The sequence below is a fragment of the Mustelus asterias genome, unplaced genomic scaffold, assembly GCF_964213995.1.
Source record: "Mustelus asterias unplaced genomic scaffold, sMusAst1.hap1.1 HAP1_SCAFFOLD_47, whole genome shotgun sequence".
NCBI lineage: Eukaryota > Metazoa > Chordata > Chondrichthyes > Carcharhiniformes > Triakidae > Mustelus > Mustelus asterias.
The window spans coordinates 799,664-826,914 of NW_027590122.1; the positions used below are offsets into that span (position 1 = coordinate 799,664).

The 27,251-nt window shown below is 43.3% G+C and overlaps 2 protein-coding genes and 1 pseudogene across 2 annotated transcripts in view; 1 reads left to right on the top strand and 2 right to left on the bottom strand.

Moving 5' to 3' along the window:
• The window catches only part of LOC144483171 (uncharacterized), a gene marked incomplete at its 5' end in the record, with an annotated part of 182,667 nt that overhangs the window by 134,631 nt on the left and 20,785 nt on the right, over nucleotides 1–27,251 (bottom strand). The gene's annotated exons all lie outside the window — the stretch shown is intronic.
• Nucleotides 14,564–17,842, top strand: LOC144483190 (uncharacterized). The gene is made up of 4 exons (XM_078201983.1): nucleotides 14,564–14,606; nucleotides 14,755–15,049; nucleotides 15,456–15,496; nucleotides 17,529–17,842. Exons 1-4 carry the CDS (start codon nucleotides 14,564–14,566, stop codon nucleotides 17,840–17,842), a joined length of 693 nt encoding a protein of 230 aa, XP_078058109.1.
• On the bottom strand, nucleotides 17,972–26,612 carry LOC144483168 (uncharacterized; annotated as a pseudogene).

Below are 27,251 nucleotides of genomic sequence, written 5' to 3' on the forward strand. Positions count from 1 at the left end.
GGTTTTTGGGGGTGAGGAGGTGAGATACTCCCACAAGATTCCCAGCCTCTGACCTGCTCTTTCAGCCACTGAACGAACTGATAAAATGTGTGCTGAGTCAAAATAGGTGTGCCTTCTTTCCTGCTCAGTTTGTCGTGAATTTTTAGCACTTCTGTATTTTCCTGAATGTATTTCGAGGCTCAAATAAGAGCCGATGTCATATGATTGTAAGATACTATGTTCAGGTAATGTTCAATAGTAGATTCATTGGGGGGAGGGTTACGGTTTCGAGTCCTGTTGTTGGCACTGGACCGATAACGCAGAGAAGCAGGCTGAACCTTTGGGCACTCAGGTTTCGAATTCCAACACAGCAGGTTAACTCACTTCAAGGCAAAGTAGAATGACTGTAAGTGAGTATAGAAAACATTAATTATGCAACATTTCCTCACTAAAACGAATATGTTTTGACCATGTGTCTCCCCGATTTTGAAGCCTCGCACCGATATGTAAACAATGCTGCATCCTGTGTTACTATGGGCCAGTGGCGCAATGGATAACGCTTCTGGCTACAGATCCGAAGGTTCCACGTTCGCCTCATAGCTCGTTGTGATATATTAACAACAGTTCACCAACTCCATGTTAGTTCCGATGCAAAATGTATTTCCACTAATTTTAGACCAATTCAGAGAAATATTGACCAAATCCAGCCTGCTTCTATGAAGAAATTTATCTTCGCTAATTATTTTCAGAAAAGTTTTACTGGTTTATGACGCTCGGATTGTTGTCCATTGAAACGAAGGAGATTGAGGGGAGATGTAATCGAGGTGGACTAGATTAGGGCAATTTCGAGGGGGAGGGGCAAATTTTAAGATATTGGGCAAGACGGGGGCGAAGAAGATTTGGAAGCAACATTTTTCCACAGCGAGTGCTCAGGACCTGGAACTCATTGCCTACGAGAGTGTTGGATGCTGTCAATTTAGGTAATAGTAATTCTGCGGCTGGACATGGACCTCCTGAGAAAGAGGATGGGTCTCCAGGAACATTCTGAGGCAGGTAGATGACATTGAATCTGGAAGATCAACCTGTGGAAGCACATCCCTTCCCCGGTCCCCGCCCCCACACACTGCTGTGATGTTTGATAAGAACCCCGCTGATGTTCAATGCGAGGCATACCAAAATCAAAGAGGGTATTTTGGAACATTGGTACTTAGTTGTGTATATTATCAATTTCATATAACGTGAAAAAAGAATATGCAAAATATTCAGACTGTTACAGTCATTGTTACAAGGACAACATTAACCATTGCCCCTCATTGCCACCACCTCAGAAGCTGTCTCGGCTAAAAAGCCAACATTGCGGTGAATTCTCGTTTCGGTCCCGCTGTGGGGAAAACAACTTAATTGATTCGCTGGCCCTGCTCTGACGTAATAAACTGGAGAACAAAGGGTCTGTGAGCTGATTGGATGAATTGGAGAACCAGGGAGATGACTGGTCGTCACCAGTTGACTTTTTTGGTAATTAACCAATGGCTGGAGAGACCGGATATATATGTAAATATCTTCACACAAACAATTACAGATTGAACCCATTCTGTTTAATTCCGCAATAAACTCGCTGCAAACATGTCGGGTCTCATTTTGTATTCATTTTTCACAGTTTCAGCTCTCTTGACTGGTAAGTCTGCAAGGGACATAAGCTTCTTCTTACAAGCGATGTCGACAGTAATTTAATTCCGCTTTGATGCTGATGATAATGTGATTCGTGTTCTGATGTTATGAGTTACAGTAAAATGACAATAACATCTTAACTTTCAATATTTCTAAATATCTGCCGGTGTCACTGCAGCAGACTCCGTATCAGAGAAGCCAGCTACAGCGATGAAGTTTGAATGGGACTCGGTGACCAAAAGGTTCAACTTCTCAGCAGCTGGTGCATATTACATTCAATTGTACCGCCAGCACCGAGAGAAGGCTCTCACCAAAAAGAACGGAGAAAGTCAGGGAGATATCAGGGAGATATTTCCAGTGCAGAGGGAGTGGGCACTCGACTTTCTTCATATATCGAGAGGTCGAAAAGCGAGGGGAATTTTACCATGTGTGAAATTCGGACAGCGCGGCGTATCACTGCGGAGTGACACACATTGTGACAGAAACCAGAGGGAGCCTGGTATTTAAAATAAAACACTGCCGCAGAGTGACAGGGTGAACGGAGCAGAGAATGGTAATAATATTGGGCTCTAAATAGAGCATGATTCAATCTGTGGTGCTTCTATACATATTCGGTATTGCTGATATTCACAACAGAGGAGGCGATGGCCTATTGGTATTATCTCTCGGCTATTAATCCAGAAACTAAGCTGATGTTGTGCGGACCTGGTTCAATGTAAGCAATATCTGCAATTAAGAATCTATTGATAACCATGGTGCCACTGTCGGTTGTCGGAAAAAACCAACTGGTTCACTTTGCTTTAGAGAAGGAAATCTGCCGTCTTTACCCGGTCTGGCTGACATGTGACTCCAGAGCCACAGCAATGTAGTTGACTCTCAGCTAATGATGGGCAATAAATGCTGGCCAACCAGTGGCACCCATGTCTCACATACAGAAAAAGAGAATCAGTGGAATCGCGGCTGAAACTGTCCTGATAATAAGGCTCATGCACGGATTGAGGAAAAACAAGGACAGAGATATTTAAATAAAAGCAAATTACTGCGGATGCTGGAATCTGAAACCAAAAGAGAAAATGCTGGAAAATCTCAGCCGTTATGGCAGCATCTGTAAGGAGAGAAAAGAGATGACGTTTCGAGTCCAGATGACCCTTTGTCAAAGCTTTGATAAAGCGTCGTCTGGACTCGAAACCACAGAACTATTTTGCCTTCCTTGCCTTCCGGGTCACAGTAAGAAAATAAGCGTTTTTTGTGGAATGTCATTAATTGAGCATGCTCAAAAAAATGAATAGCTTTATGGAGCCCTTTGGAATTAAGGGCTATGCAGATAGCGCTGAGATGTGGCGTTCAGGCTGAACAGCCCTGATCTAACTGAATGACGAAACAGAATCGAAGGACAGAATGGCCTACTGCCCTCCCCATGTTCCAATAGTCCATTTTTCTATATTATTCCCCAAATCAATCTTTAAATCCAGAGGTTCTCTGTCAGAATAGTGATTGTAATCCACCTCACAGTCTGTTTACTGTCTGTTATCTCACCACCTGGGTGTCACACAGCACCACGGGGGACAGAAGGGAAGGAGCTGAGAACATCCGGAAACAGGAAGCTGATTATTGAAGACGGGGATTGGACCCAATAAATTCAAACACACAGAGCGGACAGCGACAATGTGGCTGCTCGGTGTGTGGGTAATGTGGGGACCATTCCTAACAGGTAATTATGTGCAAAATACATTCCACCGTTTCTTACATTTCCCAAGCATGGCTCCAGACCAAACTTTTATCATACGCACGTCTGACCATTTTCTGTTTTGTTATTTCCAGATCTGAGACATGGAGATTCTGTCACCCAGCCGCTCTCATCAGATGTTAAGAGAGAAGGCGAAATCGTGAATTTAACCTGTAGCTATCAAACCACTGAGAGCGACTATAGGCTGTCCTGGTCCCAACAATATCCAGACACGCGTCCCATGTTTATAGTGCGGAAAGATCCTGGTGGTTATGAATATGAAGATGTTTATAAAAGTCGGTTCTATGTGGATCTCCAGGCCTCGAACAAATTAATCAGTTTAAATATATTCGATCTGAGCCTAACTGATGCTGCCGCTTATTGCTGCACGTTCAGACGCACAATGATAGAAAGAAGGCCCACCTTCAAGCAAAAACCTGCTTACACTGGATAGATGAGCCCGTGACGATTGTGGATTGCTTAGGCTCATGGCCAGATGTTAAGTGAGTTTTCAGCCGCTCAAACACACACAGAGGAAACCAAGTTAACCTCAGATGAAACTGGCACCTAACTGTTTCCAGCAGCAATGGAGAAAACAAACTGCAGAATCCAGTCTGTCAGGCAGATCCAGCACAGAACCATACTCGACTCATTCTTCCAAAAGACAATCATGCCACTTTTGTGGTCTTGCTGCACCAGTCGGTGGTGAGCTGGGAGACAGTGAATGGAAATACCTCAAGCTGCGACACATTCAATGTCCTGGTAGTGGGAATGTTTCCATTGTCTGCGACCGCGGTTGGGAATAAAAGCTTTATTTGTTAATTGGGGAGAGTTCCCAAAACATTAGAGACATTGAACCCACCGTCATTGTACACACCAGCACATTTCAAAGCTATCTGTGTCGAATACAATTCGCATTCAACTTCACACTAGTCCTACAATCTACAGGTTACATCACAATAACAATAATACAAATCAGGAAAGATTTGGCAGAAACATATTTTGAAAATATAATGAATACATTGAATCGCCTGAAAGAAGGCCATTTAATACTCACCGCCAACAGAGGGAGCTCATTCATCACGTTTTCATGACCACTGCAGCTAATCAATCAATAAATCGCATGGCACTGGGGAATGAGGACTTTCATTATTCTCATCATAAGTCACCAATTCAGAAACCCGCAAACATCCTTGTAATCTGCACTACTTGTTAGGAGACCACTATATTTGTTTTGGACTCTGTAACATTAGTCAACTTCACTGATCTGTGCCCCAAATTTAAATTTATTTAAATGAACCAGTGGTCTTATGCTCCACAATCACAATTCAATTTAAATGATATTTCAGGATAAACCTTTCCCATATCAAATTGTACTTTATATTGTTGATTTTATACCTTCCTTGAATTTCTTCTGCCGTCTCAATCCTTGCTTCTCCCTTTGTCTACCTGCTTCTCTCATTGTATCTCCCCCTGACTCTCTCACTGACTTGTTATTGTCATTTTTTTCCTGTCCATTTCACCCCCTATTATTCTGTGAATCCTACGCCCCTAAGTCCATCTCTCCTTACATCAGATGAGCAATATCTATTTCCAACCAATGCAACAGCAGAGAGCACAAGTGACCTTCAATGGGTGCTGCTGACTTCATTTATCCGTTTCCTATTTACTACTGCATCCTCATACTCTCTAATCATTATGAATTCACTGAATGAGGCAAATAGAAAGACATTTATTGATTATCAGTCGCCAAGTATCTGGAGTATAGTGGTTGTCACGTTCGCCTCCCACGCGGTTTGAAACTAGGCAGGAACACTATTCGAAATTTTTTGCTAAGCTTGAGCAACGTCTGCATGTTTTCATTTCGTTGCGAAAGATTATCCGAATCGTGATGTGGCATCCATATTATACTGGTGTCACCTCAGCCTCAAGTGCTTTAGGAAAATCAGAAATGCTGTATTTTAGAACGCAGTGGCAGGAAAGAATTGTTTGTATTGTTTGTACACATTCTCAACTCGTTCAGTCTACAACAGAAATTAATGGGTTTATAGATGCAGAATAACATGTTAATCGCCATAGAATCAAAGAGTCACAGAGAGTCGTAGAGGTTTACAGCATGAAAACAGGCACTTCGGCCCAACTTGTCCATGGCACCCCTTTTTTTAACTCCTAAGCTAGTCCCAATTGCCCACGTTTGGCCCATATCCCCCAATACCCATCTTACCCATGTAACTGTCTGAATGCTTTTTGAAAGACAAAATTGTTCTCTCCTCTTCTACTACCTCGGCCAGCTTGTTCCAGACACTCACCACCCTCTGTGTGAAAGAAATACCCCTCTCGACCCTTTTGTATTTATCCCCTCTCACTTTAAACCTATGCCGTCTAGTTTTGGACTCCCCTACCTTTGGGGAAATGATCTATGCCCCTCAGTATTTTGTAGACTGCTATAAGGTCACCCCTAAGCCTCCTACGTTCCAGAGAAAAAAATCCCAGTCTATCCAGCCTCTCCTTATAACTCAAACCATCAAGTTCCGGTTGCATCCTAGTAAATCTTATCAGCACTATTTCTAGTTTAATAATATCCGTTCTATAATAGGGTAACCAGAACTGTGCACAGTATTCCAAGTGTGGCCTTACCAATGTCTTGTACAAATTCAACAAGACGTCCAAACTCCTGCATTCAACGTTCTGACCAAAGAAACCAAGCATGCCAAATGCCTTCTTCACCACTCTGTCCACCTCTGACTCCACTTTCATGGAGCTATGAACATGTACCCCTTGATCTCTTTGTTCTATAACTCTCCCCAACGCCCTACCATTAACTGAGTAAGTCGTGCCCTGGTTCGATCAACTAAAATGCATCAGCTGGCAAATATCTGAATTAAACTTCATCTGCCATTCATCAGCCCATTGGCCCAATTGATCAAGATCAAGCTGAAACATGATCAAGATCATCTGAAACATGTCTAATTGTATTGCGTCCTCACAAAGACAGTCACAAGTGAAACTGTAACTGAACTAGAGGAATGGCACAAACTTCCCAGAAGCATCTTTTAAAATTGTTCTTCATAATAAAGAAATGGGAAAAAACACTCAGACAGATGAGGAAATCGAGAATCAGTGCGGACCTACTGGACTTCCTACAGATGAACGATCCAGAATGCTTCACACACAAATAAAGAGCGATCGAGTATAACTAACAGATCATTCTGAAATCTCTTCCCTTTTAAGATATTTGATTTCATTTAAAAACTGACTTTGGTCAATCTCAAATAAACATCATGGGAGGTGTATTACTCAGTGACTCGAATTCATTTGTCAGTCAGTCATGTTTGCATTTCGATGTTGTATATTTCAGAGATATTCAATTCAGAATGAGGACATAGCGTTAATTAAATGTATAGAAAGTAAATGTTGAATAAAGAACAAATACTGGAAAGAGCTGTTTGAAATTATTCAACGGAAGAGGAGAATGATGTATTAATGATTGTGCATATTCTATGATTCTATGATTCTATGATTTACAGCAGAAATCATTGCTCCCTCAGACGTTTTCTAGATGAACGCTTTTATATTTTGAAATTCTAGATAAGTTGAGGCAGCACATTGAAAGTAACGGTTGTCTTCTTGTATTGAGGTACATGGACTCTGAAAGACACATGAATTGCATAATCACAACCGCGGTCAGTAACTGGATGTTTCTTTTTATTCAACAACGCGATGTGGGTGTAGCTGGTTGTGACAGCAATATTACGCATCACTAATTGGTTCTTGAGAAGGTGGTGGTGAGCTGCCTTCTTGAACTGCTGCAGTCGATTGGTTTCGGCACATCCAAAGAGCTGTAGGAGGTGGGGGTTGGGGGGGGGGGGGGACGGGTTCGGGGGGGGGAAGGGGTTCGTTATTCCAGGACCTTGTCCCAGTGACAGTGAAGGAACAGCGATATATTTCCAAGTCAGTGTGGTGGTTAGCTTGGAGGGGAACTTCCAGATGGTAGCGGTCCTGGGTTTGAAAGCTGCTCTCTAAGATGCATTTGGTGAGTTCATGCATTATCCAGACAAATGGAGAATATTTCATCGCACTCTTGACTTGTGCCTTGTAAATGGTGGACAGGTTTTAGAGACTCAGGAGGTGAATTCCTCACCGCAGGATTCCCAGCCTCTGACCTGCTCTTGTAGCCACTGCACGAACTGATAAAATGTGTGCTGAGCCACAATATGAGCATTTCTTTTTGTGCTCAGTGTGTAGTGGATTTTCAGCACTTCTATTCTTTTTTTTTTCTGAATGCATCTTGAGGCATATGTAACAGCCAATGTCATACGCTTGTAAAATATTCTTTTCAAGTAATATTCAGTAAGAGGTCTCACAACACCAGCTTAATGTCCAACAGATTTAGTTGGAATCACTCACCTGATGAAGGTACAGCGCTCCGAAAGCTCGAAATTCCAAATAAACGTGATGGACTTTAACCTGATGTGAGACTTCTTACTTTGCCCACCCCAGTCCAATGCGAGGCATCTCCACCTCAAGTGATATTCGACAATTGGTCCAGTGAGGGGAGTGGTGAGTGGTTGGGCAGTGTTATTTTCTTTAATTGCAACACGGCAGATTAACTCAGCAACTCAATTCAAGGGCAATTAGGAATGACTGTAAATGAACAAAGAAAATCACAATGGTGGAGCCGATCGTCACAAGTAAACAAATAATTTTGACAAAGCTTCTGCCCTATTCTGAAGCGTCGACCCAATATGGAACATCTGCCGCAAGTTTGCACATGGGCTAGTGGCGCATTGGATAATGCGTCTGACTATGGGTCAAATGGTTCCAGGTTCGACTTCTGGCTTGCTCGATGCAACTTTAAAAAAAGTTTACAAGTTCCATGTTACTTTCGATGACTGCCTTTAATAACATTAGTTTCACTCAGGTAAATGCTGACGAACTTCAGTTTGCTTCTCTCGAGAGATTTATCTTAGGTAATTGTTTTTCAACAGAAACCGACTATTTAAAGTTAAATTCTACTGAAAGATTAGCCTTAAACATATTTAAACGAGTTTCTTTTCACGAACGTTTGCTATATTGTTTGGAAAACATTTTGATAAGTTTAAGCTATATTTTAAAAAGTTGGAGCCGTCTAGATGATGGTATGGAAAAGTTATTTTGGAAAATGCTGAAACTAGTTTCCAAAAAGTTGACCAACACTTGTCAAATTCTAGGGAAGAATTTGTTTCAAGTATGTTTAGTGTTAAGAAGTTCACAAGATATATTCAGCTCGATAGCAGTTTTTCAAAAGTTGACCAAATCTAGTTAAACCCCATGGAGAAATATCTGTGAATAAGTCGCGTTTTGAAACGTTCACAAATTAGCCAGAAGGTCGAGATGCTGTAGTTCTTCTCCAATGGAGCGGAGGAGATTGAGGAGAAATGTAATCGAAGTGGATGAGAGTAGGACAGGTTTTTCTCAGGTATATAAAGGAAAGATGTTCCCATTAGCTGGTGGTCCTAACGGAAGATAGGCTGGGGTATGGAAGGGGTCATTTTTTTAAGATTATGGGCAATGGACGGAGGGGGTGAGGGTGATGGAGGAGGAACATTTTTCCACAGTGAGTACCAAGCATCCAGAACACTTTGCCTCTGAGAGTGGTGGATGGGGTTCTTTTAGATAAATAGAAATTCTGAGGCCGGAATGATGGCCTCTTGAGAAAGAAAATGGATCTCTGGGAACATTATGGGGCAGCGAAATGGAACTCCTCGATTCAATTTAACCTGTAAAGGCACCCACTGTTGTGGTGTTCGTTAAGAACCTCGCTGATGTTAAATGTGAGGGTATCCCAAAGTACAGAAGGATTAATTGGAACACCAATTTTCAATTGTGGAAATTTTCAATTTGACATAATGTATATCAAAAAGGAAATGAGTGAGACATGGCCCAGCCTTGTTGCAAATAATTAATAATGGATAGTTATTAAATTTAAGGCACAGCAAGAAAGGCATTTCAGCAGGGCCCTTAACTTCAATAATGGCTACACACACAAAGTATCTCATGAGGTTGACCCCTTTTCCTAGCTGTCCAGGTTCCTGACCTCTGAGAACTGCCCCTCTCCCGAACATCATTCGAAATTATATAATGCAGATTATAGTGACCACCCACGGATTATTTTCCAATTTGGGAAAACTTTCTTCAGTCCAGCGTAGCAGTTCTTCTCTGTTAAAGTTTCTTTTTAAACAGCAGTGCATTGCCTTTTTGCAGAGCCTGCTTTTTCCAGCTGGCTGCTGCTTTTGGTAGTCGCCCTTCCGCTCCTCCTGTACTCAGCTCCCATGGCTATAGTTTCCATTCCTTCTGATGTTGTGCTATCTTAATTACACCTCTTCATTTCAATCCATAGTGACTCACGTAATCATTTGTTTGCCTGCTGCTTTACTAATTCGCAGATAAAAAACCCCTTCAGACAGGTGTACTTTTAAAAATCCAATCCTTCAATTTATTTTATCCAAAGTTGAATTTAAATCTTTATATTTATAAATCTTATAATGTTCTGGGGACGAAAGTTGGGGGTGGCCTCCATTCTGAATTGGAGATGCAGGCCAACACCTTGTTCAGGGGAGTCCTGACATCTGTACGCCACATTCTTCCAGACTGGGTGAAAGATTTTGGTCGGAATTCCGCTGCGAACGACAGCGGAGAAATTGGTGCTCAGCGAAATCTACGTTTACTGCAGCGGGACTGGAGAAATCCAGCTGTGGTCGAGAAACTCGTGTCATAGCATTCTGCATCCACCTGGTGGCAGTTAGATCACAGCTACAGAAACATAGAAACATAGAAAATCTACAGCACAAAACAGGCCCTTCGGCCCCACAAGTTGTGCCGAACATATCCCTACCTTTTAGGCCTACCTATAACCCTCCATCCTATTAAGTCCCATGTACTCATGCAGGAGTCTCTTAAAAGACCCTATTGAGTTAGCCTCCACCACCACTGACGGCAGCCGATTCCACTCTCCCACCACCCTCTGTGTGAAAAACTTCCCCCGAACATTTCCCCTATACCTACCCCCCAGCACCTTAAATCTGTGTCCTCTCGTAGCAGTCATTTCCACCCTGGGAAAAAGCCTCTGAGAGTCCACCCGATCTATGCCTCTCAACATCTTATATACCTCGATTAAGTCTCCTCTCATCCTACGTCTCTCCAAAGAGAAAAGACCGAGCTCTCTCAGCCTATCTTCATGAGGCATGCCTCTCAATCCAGGCAACATCCTCGTAAATCTCCTCGGCACCCTTTCAACCTTTTCCACATCCTTCCTGTAATGAGGCGACCAGAACTGAGCACAGTACTCCAAGCGAGGTCTGACGAGGGTCTTATATAGCTGCATCATTATCCCCGGACTCCTAAACTCAATCCCTCGATTGATAAAGGCCAGCACACCATACGCCTTCTTAGCCACCTCCTCCACCTGCGGGGCGGATTTTAGATTCCTATGGACCCGGACCCCAAGGTCCTTCTGATCCCCTACAGTACTAAGAGTCTTTCCCTTTATATTGTACTCCTTCATCCCATTTGACCTGCCAAAATGGACCACTCCGCATTTATCTGGGTTGAAGTCCATCTGCCACTTCTCCGCCCAGTCTTGCATCCTATCTATGTCCCTCTGTAACTTCTGACATCCCTCCAGACTATCCACAACCCACCAACCTTCGTGTCGTCGGCAAACTTACCAACCCATCCCTCCGCTTCCTCATCCAGGCCATTTATGAAAATGACAAACAGCAAGAGTCCCAGAACAGATCCCTGGGGCACACCACTGGTGACCGACCTCCATTTAGAAAAAGACCCATCTATACCCACTCTCTGCCTCCTTTGGGCAAGCCAGTTCTGGATCCACCGGGCAGCAGCCCCTTGGATCCCATGCCCTCTCACTTTTTCTAGAAGCCTTGAATGGGGGACCTTATCGAACGCCTTGCTAAAATGCATGCAAACCACATCTACTGCTTTCCCTTCGTCAATGTGTTTGGTCACATTTTCGAAGAACTCCACCAGGCTCGTAAGGCACGATCTGCCTTTGACAAAGCCATGCTGAGTATTCTTGAGCATACTAAACCTCTCTAAATGCTCATAAATCTTGTCCCTCAGGATCTTCTCAATCAGTTTACCAACCACTGAGGTTAGACTCACCGGTCGGTAATTTCCTGGGCTATCCCTATTCCCCTTCTTGAAAATAGGAACCATATCCACAATCCTCCAATCCTCCGGCACATCTCTCGTCCCTATCGACGACGCAAAGATCATCGCCAGAGGCTCTGCAATCTCTTCCCTCGCCTTGTTAATCTTGGGTGAGCTGATGTTCTTTCACCGACAGGATTAAATATTTCCTGGTGGGATCAGTCATTCAGTGAGTACACTCAAACCAGCAAGCTAACTATCTTTACTGAGGGATGTGATTCATTTCCTGGGGCCACTGATCTTATTCCACTCATGTGTGATTATATTTAGTGGGGCCACTGATAAAATATAATCACACATTAGAAATCGAATAAGATGAGGTTAAAGTGCAATTTTGTTTCTCTGCCTTTGTCTCAGGCCCTGTCTCGTTCTCTCTCTTATTATCTCCCTATTTTCCCTCTCCCCCTTCTCTATATTCTTCTCTTACTTTCTTCTTTTCTATTTTTCTGATTCTAACTCTCAGAGAGTCTTTCTTTAACTCTCTGCGTCCACCTTGACGTCCAGCGCGCTACCTCTTTGTGTCTCACGGCCTTTTGCTCCCTTTTTTCGCTGCCGTTCTATCTTCCTGTTTATTTTTCCTTGCTTTTCTCTCACCCTATTTTGTCAGGAACTCAGTCATTCAGAATGCCTTTTCACATCGATCATCTCTACTTCCGACTACATTCACACAGCAATAAACGGTCTCGGTCTGATTCTGCAGCTGCCAGAGGTGAAGGTTCAGAGTTCACAAAGTGAACTCCTATCACTCGGCTGATGTTGCAGTCCAGTGGTAGTTTCCGTAAGGGTCTTGTATCAGTTTGTATCACTGTGAATGATCAGCGCACAGTAATACACCCCACTGTCACTCAGCTGTACATCTGCCAGGGTGAAACTGAAGAAACGATCTGATACTCGGAGTTTTGACCAGAATCGGCCTCCCACACGCTCAGCTTTCTTTGTATTTCCCTCCGAATTCCTTTTGATTAAAAATACCGACTCCTCCCCCGGATTTTGTCGGTGCCAGAGCAGATCATAGCGGCGGCTATCTGTGGAGAATGAACAGGGCAACACCATGCGTTCTTGTTCTAAACATGATACTGACGGTGCAGTTTGCTTTACAGTATCAGAATAACACAGTCCTTCAAATGGTAACCAGAAAATAGATATACGTTTAAATATGGGGAACCTCAGTCAACATTCATTCATTCTCCTCGACATAGAATCATTAAGTATTAAAGCAAATAACGAGAATATTCAGTATATATTACCCGCATTGGCAGACGATGGAGTTACTATTTTACCCCGCAGTCTGTTCTTTCCGCATTGCACTGAAAATCTCCTACCTTCAAAAATTCATGCAGTTTCTTAACTGTTAAGAGGAAGTTTACTTTAACTAACATTTCAATCAGCATATAGAAACAGAATCTGCTGCATAAACTCAGCAGGTCTGGCAGCATCTGTGAAGACAAATGCAGACTTAACATCTGGAGTCCATATGACTTTTGTTCAGATTCTGTGGAAGAATCATATGGACTCGAAACATTAACTCTCTTTCTCTCGTGGTTGTCATACTTCAACCGAAGCCTGATTATCTGTGAATAAATCTTTTGTTTTGTATTTGCACATTATCAATAGAGGCAAGAATTCTATTTGGTTTTTAAAGTGCAATTTGAACCAACACCTTCAGCATTTTCCATACATTCATCCAATATTCTTTCCCTCCAATTACCTAAGTTTTAACTGCAGCAAACTATTGTAAACTTCACTCCAATCAAAGTGAATGGTCACTCAAAACTCGCATCCGTCCATTCCTCCATCCATCCTACTGTCCGTCTGTTCATCCATCCATCCTCTATTATCCCCTTAAAGGCCCCATAGTTCACCCCTTGTTCACACATCCGTCCCTCCTTCAATAGTTATGTGACAAAACTTCGTTCGAATGAAAGCTAAAGAACTCACCTAGCTTCAGAACAAGAATGAAAACGGGAGCCCATAAATTCTTTCACATTTCTGTTCCCTCAAAATTGAATTTCCCACAGACTTTGAACGGTGCCTGAAGTCGAGCTACAATCGAACTATTAGAATCTTCCTAAGTATCCCGCTGTTTCACAGTTAATATCTCTGTTGTGGGTTTCATCTCATTTGATCCTATCAGCCGCTATTTGACTCCGGCTAATAAGGAGTGTAAACTGAGTCAGCTGTTCTGAATAAAACAGGAAGTACAATTAGTAGGATGCGCCTCCGGTGAAGCTGTCCTTCTTACTCAGACAAAGGAGGTGGTTCTAAAGTTGCACACTGAGATTCCAATTTACAAGACGTCGCATTCAGGACAAAGCAGCCCCGTTTGACTGGTGCCGCTTGCACCAACATTCACTCGCTCCACCAACGATGCACAGTGGCAACCTTCTGTACCATATACACGATGAACTGCAGGAAATCACGAAGCCTCCTTAGGCGCTACATTTCAGACACAAAGCTATAATTTAGAAGGCCATGCGAACACGACCACTATCTAGACTTGGAAATATCCTCCGTTCCTTTACTGTCCCTCGGTCTCGGTAAATATACTGAAATTCCCTCCCTAATAGCGCAGTGGGTGGACCTACACCGCAGGGACAGCATCCCTTCAAGAAGACAGTTCACCAGCATCTTATCAAGGGCGATTAGAAATTGGTAATGTCTGCTGCCATCGCCAGCCAAGCCCACATCCCCTGGATTAATAACAATAAATAATCAATTCGAGAGCAAGTAGAGCATGACATTCACTGCTGTGGGTCGCGGGATGAGTCTCTGTGTTCCGGCTGCCGAGTAGTTTTGACTGAAAGTTCACAGCCGTGTTCACCATTTAAATCCTTGAATTTAATTTGAAGGATGGGCGTGGCCTAACTTACCAGGGTCTGAAGTATTTCAATTCAGCTCTGAGGTCCAGTCTCCCAGAGCAGTCCAGCTCTGCAGTCTCAGTTCCCCGTCATACAAACCTCAGTTCCAGGCGACAGAGCGATGGAAATCCTTCTTGTTTTCACCATGTGTGCCTATTTACCCCGTGAGTACCGATCAAACTAACCCACATTGTGTGGATTGAACATAAAGCTGCCCCAGTCCATCTCAATTACAAACACTGTCTGGGGTTTTAGCCCCGTTGTGCGGTTCGGCTCTGATGGTCCATTAAACTCTCTGTGTTGAATTTCCAGGATGTTTCAGTCAGTCAGTGACTCAAAGCCCGGCAGCGGTGACCAGGAAGGAGTGTCAGTCTCTCACCATCACCTGTGTTTTCAATGGTGTTTATGATTTAAAAAATGGCCATTTCTTCAGACAAACCCAGACTGGGACAGAGCGGGAGCGGATCTCCAGCGGAGGGAGGTTTGTTGTGTCGGTGAATGAAGCAGAAAAGACATTTTCGCTGGAAATTCGGGACATGAGAATTGAAGACACCGCCACCTATTACTGTAAAGCTCAGCACTGGTACTACGCACATGGGACACCACAGTGGAAGAGAGGAGAACAAATACTTAAGTATTTCTGAACAAGCGAAGCAATAATTTCCAGGACACGGACCATAGCTTGTCGGGTTGTTGTTATTATCGTTGCAACATGATTTCATTTCGTTGTAATTTCCTCCCTTCAGTTATCTTTCTTTAACTTTTTTATTCCATTTCTACGAAGCGTCCATCTCCACTCCGTTCCTGGGCCATTTTGCCAAGAGTTCAGAGTGTCCCAAGGAACAGTTTGTTCCAATGGGAATTATAAAACTATCATACTTCATTATTGATCTATAACCCCTGAATAATTGATAAACGCTGACTATTCGGTAATTTTTTCCCCATCAGTTTGAGGTGTCTGTCATTCGTGTACTGGGCTGACTGAGAGCGCTGACACTGTGGGGAGAGTGGAGATTTACAGACGGGTCTGGGACGGTGGTGACTGTCTCAGCTGGTAAGTGACTCCAAATCCCCCCCGTATTGCAGAATGTCCTGGTTCGTTTTCGCCGTCAGTTCATTCTTGTCGTCTGCCTCTCTTCAATCCTCTGTGACTACAATAGCAGCGTGGGGGAAGGGGGTTTCTGTGGAAGATTTTCAATTGCAGTTTTAGATTTGGGAGCAGAATAGGAAACTGGAGTCGGGTCCACATTTTGAAGCTATGACTTCTGTCCTCGTGTCAACTTTGCTTCTCTCTGTGGCTCTTACGGAGGGTCATCCAGACTGGAAACGTTGACTCTATTCTGTCTCCAGACCTGTTGAGGTTTGCCAACATTTTTCAGGTTTTGGTGTTGATATAAATCTTTAGCATTAATTGATAGATTCATTAATGTACGTGTGGAGAAAATGATTCAGATTAAAGAAACATTTAATATGATGCCAGTGAGATAAAAGAAAAAGAAATTAGGAGGAATGTGGAGCGAGCTGCCACATGGAGTGGTTGCAGTAAATGGCGTAAGGAATTTTTCAGACGGCGTGAAAGATCGAGGAGGGAGAAGGACACAGTGCTCAGTGTACAATGGTTTCGTTAGGGATCGAGTGTGAGAGGGGAGTAGTGCGCAGTGCAAGGACAAGCGTACTGTGAGCCGACTGGCCTACTTCTGTTCTGTGGAATCTATATAATATAAAATACAGAGAGGATTCTGCCCAGAAAGCATGGGGAACAATCAACCAATGGATGGAAGGAATTGAAAATCTCAGGCACCTTGAAAAGGCAATCTTCACAGTGAGTAACAGTGAGCAAGTCAATCGGGGAAACTGAGCATGCTGATCTCAACTGACATTGGAGAGTGTCTGGGACAGGTTCTCGTGGTGGCAAGAAATCGCAAGCAGTACAAAGAGAACAACTCAGATTTATAAATCCACTGGTATTAACTGTAAATCATTCTAATATATAATATAAATTGTAGAATTGATGGACGAAACTGTGCAAAGAGTTGGACTGTAGTCAAAGGTTGATCTTTGACACAGATATGCAATGTCAGTTTCGCTTAATCAGTTTCGCTGGGCGAGTATGACCGTCTTTGCCTGAATCTTGATGCGACCCAGCATATAAAACGGCAGTGTTACTCTCAGTCAATCAACTCTGGACAGCAATTGTTATAGTGAGAAGAGTGAACTTTCATATAATTTCCTCAGGTTTGTAAATCGCCAATATACACAGAAGCAGACACTAAATATAAAATATAAAATCAGAAACCAGAGAAGGACATCACTCTGACCAAGTGGTCATTCTTTGCAGGTGCTACTGAACGTTTCCTATTTTACCTTCCTGCTCTTCAAACCCCCGGAATTCTAATCTGATTCTGTATATTTCTTCCATTTACCGTTCGAAAATGAGTGTTGAATTTGTTTCCAACACACATCTCCAAATAATCCAGATGAGCAAAATTCGCTGTGTACAAAAAAAATCATCTAAGTATCTGCCCCTCGGCTCTTTTGCCATTTTTTTTCAATTCATCCTCTGGATGTGGGTGTCCCTAATTGCCTTTGAACAGGATGGCTTGCGAAGCCCATTTTAGAGGGCATTTAAGAGTCAACCGCATTTTTGTGTATCAGGAGCCACATGTAGGCCAGACCAGATAAGGATGGCAGATTTCCTTCCCTCAAGAACATTAGTCAAACACATGTGGTTTTAACGGCAATCGACAATGTTTTCATAGTCATCTTTGAATTAACATGCTTGTTTTATTGAAATCAATTCAATATTGAATTGAAATTCAAATTTCACCATCTTCCGTGGCACCATTCGTACCCGTGTCCCCAGCGTATTACTTGGATTACTAAATCTCTGGATTAAGCAATCCAGTCATAATACCACTTTGCCACCGTCTCCCTAATTAATTATAGTGAATAAATGTCGCACACCCTTTAATGAAACAATTACGGGAAAATGGCGAGCTATTGACGCGATTATATTTCCCTGGGCAAACTAACATGCAACGCAAGTAATGGAATCATAGAAATGCATTATTTTATAGGTTCTGCAGAATCCAGTTCATCTGTGTCACAGAATCCGTCTCTCCAAACCTGTGCTGCTGACGACACCATTACTTTAAACTGTGAATATCCAGGATTTTGTCAACACACACTCTACTGGTACCGTCACTCTCCAGGAGAGACCCCAAAATACTTGCTTAAGAGACACACATCAGGCGAGGCGATCAAAGAAAACGCTGCCGGGCAGAGAATTTCTGCTTCTGTCGACCCTGTCGAAAAAATCAGCTGGTTAAAGATCTCCAAGCTGCGATTGAGCGACTCCGCTGTGTATTACTGTGCACTGAGTGGGCGCACAGCACAGTGATGCAGAACAGGGAGAGAGCCGTACAGAAACTTGAACATGGTGAGGATTACAGACAAAGTGATACAGAAGACGGGGCGAGTTATACAGAAGCCTGAACATGGTGAGCTCCCAAGAATCTGAAATGCATGTTCAGGTTTTTGTACAGCTGTCTCCGTGTTCTGTGTCACTGTGTCTGTAACCCTCATCATGTCCAGGTTTTTGTACAACTCTCTCCGTGTTCTGTATCACTGTGTCTGTAATCCTCACCACGTTCAGGTTTTTGTACAGCTCTCTCCGTGTTCTGTGCGACTGTGCTGTGCGCCAACTCAGTTCACAGTAATAAACAGCGGAGTCGCTCAGTTAAAGTTTGGAGATCTTTAACCGGCTGATTTTGACGGAAGAATCGATAGAAGCAGAAATCCTCCCCGCGACACTGTTTGATTTATTCTCCTCTCCAGAAATGTGTGTCTGAAGCAGGTATTTCTGAGCCTGTCCTGGGGTCTGAGGGTACGTGTACTGTGTACTGACAGAGACCTGAATATTCGCAGCTTCAAATAACCGGTCACCGGCAGCAGAGGTTTGTAGAAGGGAACTTGGTGACACAGCTGAGCTGGAATCTGCAGTGTAGAAATAAAATGAATTGTTTGTTGAGCCACTGTTTACCCGGGAAAACTTGTCAATCGGATGAACACCTGTCTGTTGTGGCAATTTGTTTAATTTAATTAGAATCATAGAATCATAGAAACCCTACAGTACAGAAAGAGGCCATTCGGCCCATCGAGTCTGCACCGACCACAATCCCACCCAGGCCCTACCCCCATATCCCTACACATTTACCCACTAATCCCTCTAACCTACACATCTCAGGACACTAAGGGCAATTTTTAGCACAGCCAATCAACCTAACCCACACATCTTTGGACTGTGGGAGGAAACCGGAGCACCCGGAGGAAACCCACGCAGACACGAGGAGAATGTGCAAACTCCACACAGACAGTGACCCAAGCCGGGAATCGAACCCGGGTCCCTGGAGCTGTGAAGCAGCAGTGCTAACCACTGTGCTACCGTGCCGCCCTAGGGGGTGGCACGGTGGCAGAGTGGTTGCCAATGCTGCCTCACAGCGGCAGGGACCCAGGTTCAATTCTGGCCTCGGGTCATTGTCTGTGTGGAGTTTGCACATTCTCCCCGTGTGTGTTTGGGTTTACTCCGGGTGCTCCGATTTCATCCCACAGTCCAAAGATGTGCAGATTACGTTGATTGGCCAAGGTAAATTGACCCTAGTGTCCGAGAAAGATTAGAAGGATAAATATGTGGGGTTATGGGAATATTGCCTGGGACTCGGTGGGATGTGGTCGGTACAGACTTGACGGGCCAAATGGCCTCCTTCTGTCCTGTAAGGATTCTATGAATGTGTTTCAAAATGCATTGATTATTGGAAATAAACAAGCGTGGCAGATCTTCAGATCTTTTTTTCACAGAGAATTGCAGTCACCTGAAGTGCACTGCGGAAGGGGTGGTTCTGGAAGCAGATTGAACATTATCTTGAGGGGCAATTGAGGGACAAAGACTTCTGGGACAGGACAAGATTCCAGTGGGGACAAAAAGAAGAACGAATGGATATATTGGCAGCACCTTCAAATTACTGTCATTATTGACAGAATTGTGTTTTTTTTGCAGAGTATGATTTTATTTTTATTAAATATCTGCTAATAAATATGTTGGTGAAATGCGAACCAGAAAACTAAATCGTAAAGTTCACTCTTCCCGTCAATGAATCAATTGTTGTCTAGATTTGATTGTCCGAAGGAAAATCAGCAGTCTTATATTTCAGTACATACCAAGGTTCAGCACAGAACAGAGATTTTCGTCCACACCTATTAATCCGAAATGACAATGTAAATCTGTGGGTCAAAGATCGACTTTTGGCCGCAGTTCAACATTACAAGGTAAATCCAGTCTGCCGTTGGGCTATTTGTCTCTTTCCGTCCATCAATTCTACCGTTTTACTTCCATTAGAAATATTTGCAAGTTGATTTCATTTTATTTCTACATCTGAGTTGTTTTCTGTCTGTTCATGGCGGTTTCTAACCGTCATGAAAACTTGCCCTAATTTCTCTCAGTTATCGGTTGGTTCAGTCTGTTCAGTTTCCGCAGTGGTTTTACTGTTACTCACTGGGAACTGCCTTTACGGGATGTGATAATTTCAATCCCTTTAGTCCATTGGCTGATTGTTCCCTGTCCTTTCCGAACAGAATAGTCTCTGAGTTTTATATTCTACACTTTCCACTGAACACGAATAGGCCACTTGGTCCAGATGATCGAAGCTTGTTCTCGTACATCCCCTTCTCCTCTCATCCTCAGCTGTGTGTCTATTTATTCCTCTCTCCCGCCCATATTTTTCAAGCTGTGCCATAAATTCATCACGACGTTTTTCCAAAGAGCGAGCTTCACATAGAACCATAGAACCATAGAAAATTACAGCTCAGAAACAGGACTTTTGGCCCTTCTTGTCTGTGCCGAACCATTTTATGCCTAGTCCCACTGACCTGCACTTGGACCATATCCCTCCACACCCCTCTCATCCATGAACCCGTCCAAGTTTTTCTTAAATGTTAAAAGTGACCCCGCATTTACCACTTTATCCGGCAGCTCATTCCACACTCCCACCACTCTCTGCGTGAAGAAGCCCCCCCTAATATTCCCTTTAAACTTTTCTCTTTTCACCCTTAACCCATTCCCTCTGGTTTTTTTCTCCCCCAGCCTCAGCGGAAAAAGCCTGCTTGCATTCACTCTATCTATACCCATCAAAATCTTATACACCTCTATCAAATCTCCCCTCAATCTTCTACGCTCCAGGGAATAAAGTCGCAACCTATTCAATCTCTCTCTGTAACTCAGCTTCTCAAGTCCCGGCAACATCCTTGTGAACCTTCTCTGCACTCTTTCAATCTTATTTACATCCTTCCTGTAACTAGGTGACCAAAACTGTACACAATACTCCAAATTCGGCCTCACCAATGCCTTATATAACCTTACCATAACACTCCAACTTTTATACTCGATACTCCGATTTATAAAGGCCAATGTACCAAAGGCACTCTTTACGACCCTATCCACCTGTGACGTCACTTTTAGGGACTTCTGTACCTGTATTCCCAGATCCCTCTGTTCAACTGCACTCTTCAGAGTCCTACCATTTACCCTGTACGTTCTTCTTTGGTTTGTCCTTCCAAAGTGCAATATCTCACACTTGTCTGCGTTAAATTCCATCTGCCATTTTTCAGCCCATTTTTCTCGTTGGTCCAAATCCCTCTGCAAGTTGATGTGTTTCCGCACAAATATACCCGAATGTTTCTATCTCTTCTGATAGTCATTTCATATTTCATATATAAATATCTACTTCTTCTGGGGACCCTGGTTCGAATCCTGCCTCGGCAGTTGGTGGAATTTGACTTCAATTTTTAAAAATCTGAAGTTAAGTATCTGCTGCTGACCGTGAAACCATTTCGGATTTTTGGAAAAAGCCACAGCAATGTGATTGACTCTCAACTGCCCTTAAAAATGGCCCAGCCAGCCATTGATTTGAAGGGCGACCAGGAATGCACAATAAATGCTGGCCAACCAGCGACGACATGTCACACGAATGAATTAAAGAAGATAAAAGAACAACTCTCCCACCGAAGGAACAGTTTCTGCACATGGAGCTCCTTGAAACTACAATATAATGTTCAGTGTTTCTGTGCTGCTTTTTCATGTCTTACCGGCCTTCGAAAGCCAAAAGGCAGAGCTTTTCCAAACTTTCGATATCCAAACACATTATTGATTTTTTTTTCTCAGAAGTGTAAGAAATTCATGCTGATAATAAGATACTTAAGAAATAGAAACATGGTAGACTAATCCACCTTGGGGACCCGCTGTACAAATCAGAAATGTTTAGATCTGATCATCTACCTTAATGCTAACTGTGCGTCCTATTCCCAAATCCATTATTTCCATTAGCATTCAAAACTAAAATCCATGGAACGGTTCAGCACCCTCAGCCTCGACACAACTCAATCCTTGAGGGATTCATTATGCTTCAATCAGCACAATCCCATGTTTTTGAAATCGACAAAAAACATAAAGCAAACGGATTTGTCCACAATTAGCGATCAATATGTGGAAGAGAATGCAATTCAAACTTTTCGCAGTTCTGCCAAAATGATTGTTTATAGGAAGGAAATAAAGATCAGTTAGGATATAATTATTTTGAGTCACTGATTGCACGTGAAATGTCACCTACAAGTATCAAATAAGCTCTCGAAGCTATTTGTGTCATGTTCCCGTTTTCCTGCCGCTGCAGGTATTGGACCGGCTGCTGCAATTTTGGGTTACCTCTCCCGGTACCTCGTTGACATTTCCAGGCCTCTTTTAGACCATTTCCTGGAGCAGAGAGAAATCCTGTGCTCGGTGGCTCCGCTCTCTCCCAGCGGAGAGCAGGGAGCAGGGTTCGGAGCGTCCATAATGTATTTTTATTCATTGATGTGACATGGGCGTCGTCGCTGGCTTGCTGCTCATCCCCAGGTACCCTAAGGCAGTTGTGAGTCAACCACATTGCTGTGGCTCTGCTGTCACATGTAGGCCAGACCAGGCAAGGACAGCAGGTTTCCTTCCCTGAAGGGCATTAGTGAATCAGATGGGTTTTTCTGACAATCGACAATGGCTTCATGGTCATCAGTAGATTCTTAATTCCAGATATGATTATTAAATTGAAATTCCACCATCTGCGCTGGCGGGACTCCCAGAACTTTGGCTGTGTTTTTGAATTAATAGTCCAGCGATAATTCCATTTGGCCATCACCTCCCCGAATGTACGCTCACTGAAACCAGTTAGGAGAGTGAGAGTGCAAGATGTTGTGAGGATTACCCGATGCCTTCCTTAAACCATGATTGGAGACGCTGGCGTTGGAATGGGGTGGGCACGGTAAGAAGTCTCACAACACCAGGTTAAAGTCCAACCGTTTTATTTGGAATCACGAGCTTTCGGAGTACTGCTACTTTCTCAGGTGAATGGTGAGTTGGGTTCACAAACATGGCATATGTAGACAGAGACGCAATTCCAAGATAATGGTTGGAATGCGCGTCTTTGAGGACCGGGATCTTGGGTTCATGTCACACTACATGTAACCTCTACCATTTTCCCTGGCTTGCAAAGTCCTGCCATCTGTCCTGGTTTGAGACAATTCACACCTCTTTGACCTGTGAATATCCCTCTCTTCACTCGCATTGTCTGCACCTGTAAAGATTTGATTACCTGTAAAGACTCGCATTCCAACCATTTTCTTGCAATTGCGTCTCTGTCTATAGCTGCCATGTTTGTGAACCCAACTCTCCACACACCTGAGAAAGGAGCAGCGGTCCGAAAGCTCGTGATTCGAAGTAAACCTGTCGGCCTTTAAGCTAGTGTTGTGAGACTTTTTGCTGTTCCTTAAACCAATAATAGCCCAGATAGGATCAGCTGAAACTCCTTCCCCGGAGGAAACCTGTCCTTTGGGGTCTCACACTGCTTCAATCTGGTCTCACAGCCGGACTCGACTTCCGTTTCATACTCTGCTCCTAAGTCTAAATCTGCAATTGAAAATCTTCCTCAGGAAACCACCCTGCTTTAGAAGCAGACAATTGAAGTGATGCTGGTAACGAATTTAAACTGACGGTGAACACTAACCTAAACAGGCTGCAACACACTGGGATTAGGAGTCACTTACCGGCTGTGATAGTCACCACCGTCCCAGACCCATCTGTAACCTTCATTCTCCCCACAGTGTCAGCGCTCTCAGTCAGCCCAGCACAAGAATGACTGACACCTCAAACTGCCGAGCAGCCATTACCCAGCAATCAGTGTTTCTCGGTTATTCAGGGGATTTAAATCAATAATGAACATTGGTTGTTTAAAAACAAAACATCATTGGACAAAATTTTTCCTTCTGACTCTCTGAGCTCCTGGTAAAATTTCCCAGGAACAGGAGCAGAGATGCAAGATTCTTATTAACAGCGAAAAGCCTTGAAGAATTATAGCTGATGGTGGAAATTACAATGAAATTAAACTAGATTGAACTGGGAATAACATCAACCCGACAAGTCAAGTTACCGAACATGGGAATTGCTGGGAATTACTGTTTTGATTGTCCTGAGGTTTTTGTCGAACTCTCTCCCAGTGCAGTGTCCTATGTGAGTAGTACCAGTGCTGAACTTTACAGTAATAGGTGGCACTGTCTTCAACTCTCACATCCCGAATTTCCAGTGAAAATGTCTTTTCTGCTTTATTCACCAGTACAATAAATCTCCCTCCGCTGGAGATCCGCTCCCGCTCCGTCCCGGTCTGGATTTGTCTGAAAAAAATGACAATTTTCTAAATCATAAACTCCATAGAAAACACAGGTGATGGTAAGAGACTGACACTCCTTCCTGGTCAACGCTGCCAGGCTCTGTGTCACTGACTGATTGAAAGATCCTGGAAATTAAACACAGAGTTTAATGGACCAAACAAAGGGGCTAAAATCCTAGACAGTGTCTGTAATTGAGATGGACTGGGGCAGCTTTATATTCAATCCACGCAATGTGGGTGAGTTTGATCGGTACTCATCAGGGTAAACAGGCACACAGGGTGAAAACAAGAAGGATTCCCATCGTTCTGCTGACGGTTTATATGCCAGGGAGCTGAGACTACAGAGCTGGACTGCTCTGGGAGACTGGATATCAGAGCTGCACTGAAATACTTCAGACCCGATCAATGGTAAATTAGGCCACGCCCACAGTTTAAAATGAAACTCAAGTATTTAAATGGGGAACTGAGCTGTGAATTTTCAGTCGAAACTCCCGGCAGCGAGAATCCAGAATTTCAGCAGGTGATCAACAGTTGTGGGTGGCATGCTCTACTTGGTTTCGAGTACATTATTTATTGTTATTGATTCAGGGGATGTGGGCTTCGCTGGCGATGCCAGTAGAGTCATAGAGTCATGGAGGTTTACAGCATGGAAACAGGCCCTTCGACCCAACTTGTCCATGCCGCCCTTTTTTTTAAACCCCTAAGCTAATCCCAATTGCCCGCATTTGGCCCATATCCCTCCATAGCCTTCGCATCCACGTAGCTATCTAAAAGCTTCTTAAAAGACAAAATTATACCCGCCTCTACTACTACCTCTGGCAGCTTGTTCGAGACGCTCACCGCCCTCTGTGTGAAAAAAATGCCCCTCTGGACAGTTTTGAATCTCTCCCCTCTCACCTTAAACCTATGCTCTCTAGTTTTAGACTCTGCAACTCTGGGAATGGATATTGGCTATCTAGCTGATCGATGCGCCTCATCATTTTAAAGACCTCCATAAGATCACCCCTCAGCCTCCTACGCTCCAGAGAAAAAAGTACTAGTCTATCCAGCCTCTCCTTATAACTCAATCCATCAAGTCACGGTAGCATCCTAGTAAATCTTTTCTGCACTCTTTCTAGTTTAATAATATCCTTTCTATGATAGGGTGACCAGAATTGCACACCGTATTCCAAGTGTGGACTTCCCAATGTCCTGTACAACTTCAACAAGACGTCCCAACTCCTGTATTCAATGTTCTGACCGATGAAACCAAGCATGCCGAATGCTTTTTTCACCATTCTGTCCACCCGAGACTCCACTTTCAAGGAGCTATGAACATGTACCCTTAGATCTCTTTGTTCTCTAACGCTTCCCAACGCCCTACCATTAACTGAGTAAGTCCTGCCCTGGTTCAATCTAACAAAACGCATCACTTCGCATTGTCTAAGTTAGACTCCATCTGCCATTCGTCAGCCCACTGGCACAATCAAGATCCCGTTGCAATTGAAGATAACTTTCTTCACTCTCCCCTATGCCACCAATCTTAGTGTCATCTGCAAACTTACTAACCATGCCTCCTATATCCTCATCCAAATCATTAATCTAAATGACAAATAACAGTGGACCCAGCACTGATCCCCGAGGCACACTGCTGGTCACAGGCGTCCAGTTTGAAAAAACAACCCTCTCCAACCATCCTCTGGCTTGCGTCAAGAAGCCAATTTTGTATCCATTGGAGGAGGAGACAATCTCGATCTTGTTTATCCCTGCATCCTAATCAAACAGGATGAAGCAATATTATAGAGAGCCTAGTGAATTCACGAATGACACAACGACTACTAAATAAATAACCAGAGCTTTAAAACCACCAAAAAACAAGGAGAATCTAGCTAGCACAATAGAAATGGGGTCCAGAGAAAAATAAACATGGAAAGAAACGAGTGGAATAGTCAAGAGGGCTGGGATTGTTATCAACATATCTATTAATTTCCATATGTTCTTCTGTCGGATTTTTTGACAGCTCCCACGTGGTGTGCATTGGGCAGTTTCATGATGTTTCCGGTGCTGTGTGAATGTGTTTGTGAGAATGCATGCTATTGTGACGTGAAGGTCGGTGGAGTCTGTCGGCATCATTTGTACTGTCTGGGAATGACTTACATTTTATGAGGAACTTATATGTTGCACGGGACTCCAACTTCTGTTATATGAGGCCATTCGATAGCATGTGACTGTCACTCCCATTTCGATACAAAAACAGAAAATGCTGGAAAATCTCAGCAGGTCTGACAGCATTTGCAGAGAGAAAATAGAGCGAACGTTTCGAGTCTGAATGACCCTTTGTCAGACCGCTTCGCTCCACAGATGCTGTCAGACCTGCTGGGATTTTCCAGCATTTTCTGTTTTTGTTCCAGATTCTAGCTTCAGTAGTTTTTTAAATCTTACTATCATTCCGATTTTCATCTGTTCTAATGTCACTGAGCTATGCTGCCTGCTGCCTCGTGGCTGTAATATTTTTTAGCTGTATCATTATAATGAACATTTCACATGATAAGCATCCGTTACTTTTGCCCAAGTATTAAGTAATTCAACTCAAAATTACCCAGGCGGCAGGAGACATAAAGACTAGATCGTCCCCTCCCTGGAATATCGCAATATTCTAACCCCTCCCAGAATGAACATGGAAAATGAATGCTGAATCTGTTTGTTCAAGTAAGTGTAAATAATGTTGGAAATTAATTGCGTCCCTGTAGATTTCCAACAGTATTAATGTGGGTGCCTGTGACTTTGTAACAGAGAATCTTTGTGTTTAACTGTCATCTTTTCTCATACAGAATGCACGGGCGAATATCTGGTGTAGTTTATGCCATTTACTATCCAATTCTTGCTGCCATTGGAGTTCCAGGTAAGTCGTGGTACTAAATCATTAACTTGACGCATCATTGATGCGTCAAGTTAATGATTTAATGAGTTAATGAAAGTCCAAAGATGTGCGGGTTAGGTTGATTGGCCAGGTTAAAAAATTGCCCCTTAGAGTCCTGGGATGTGTAGGTTAGAGGGATTAGTGGGTAAAATATGTGGGGGTAGGGC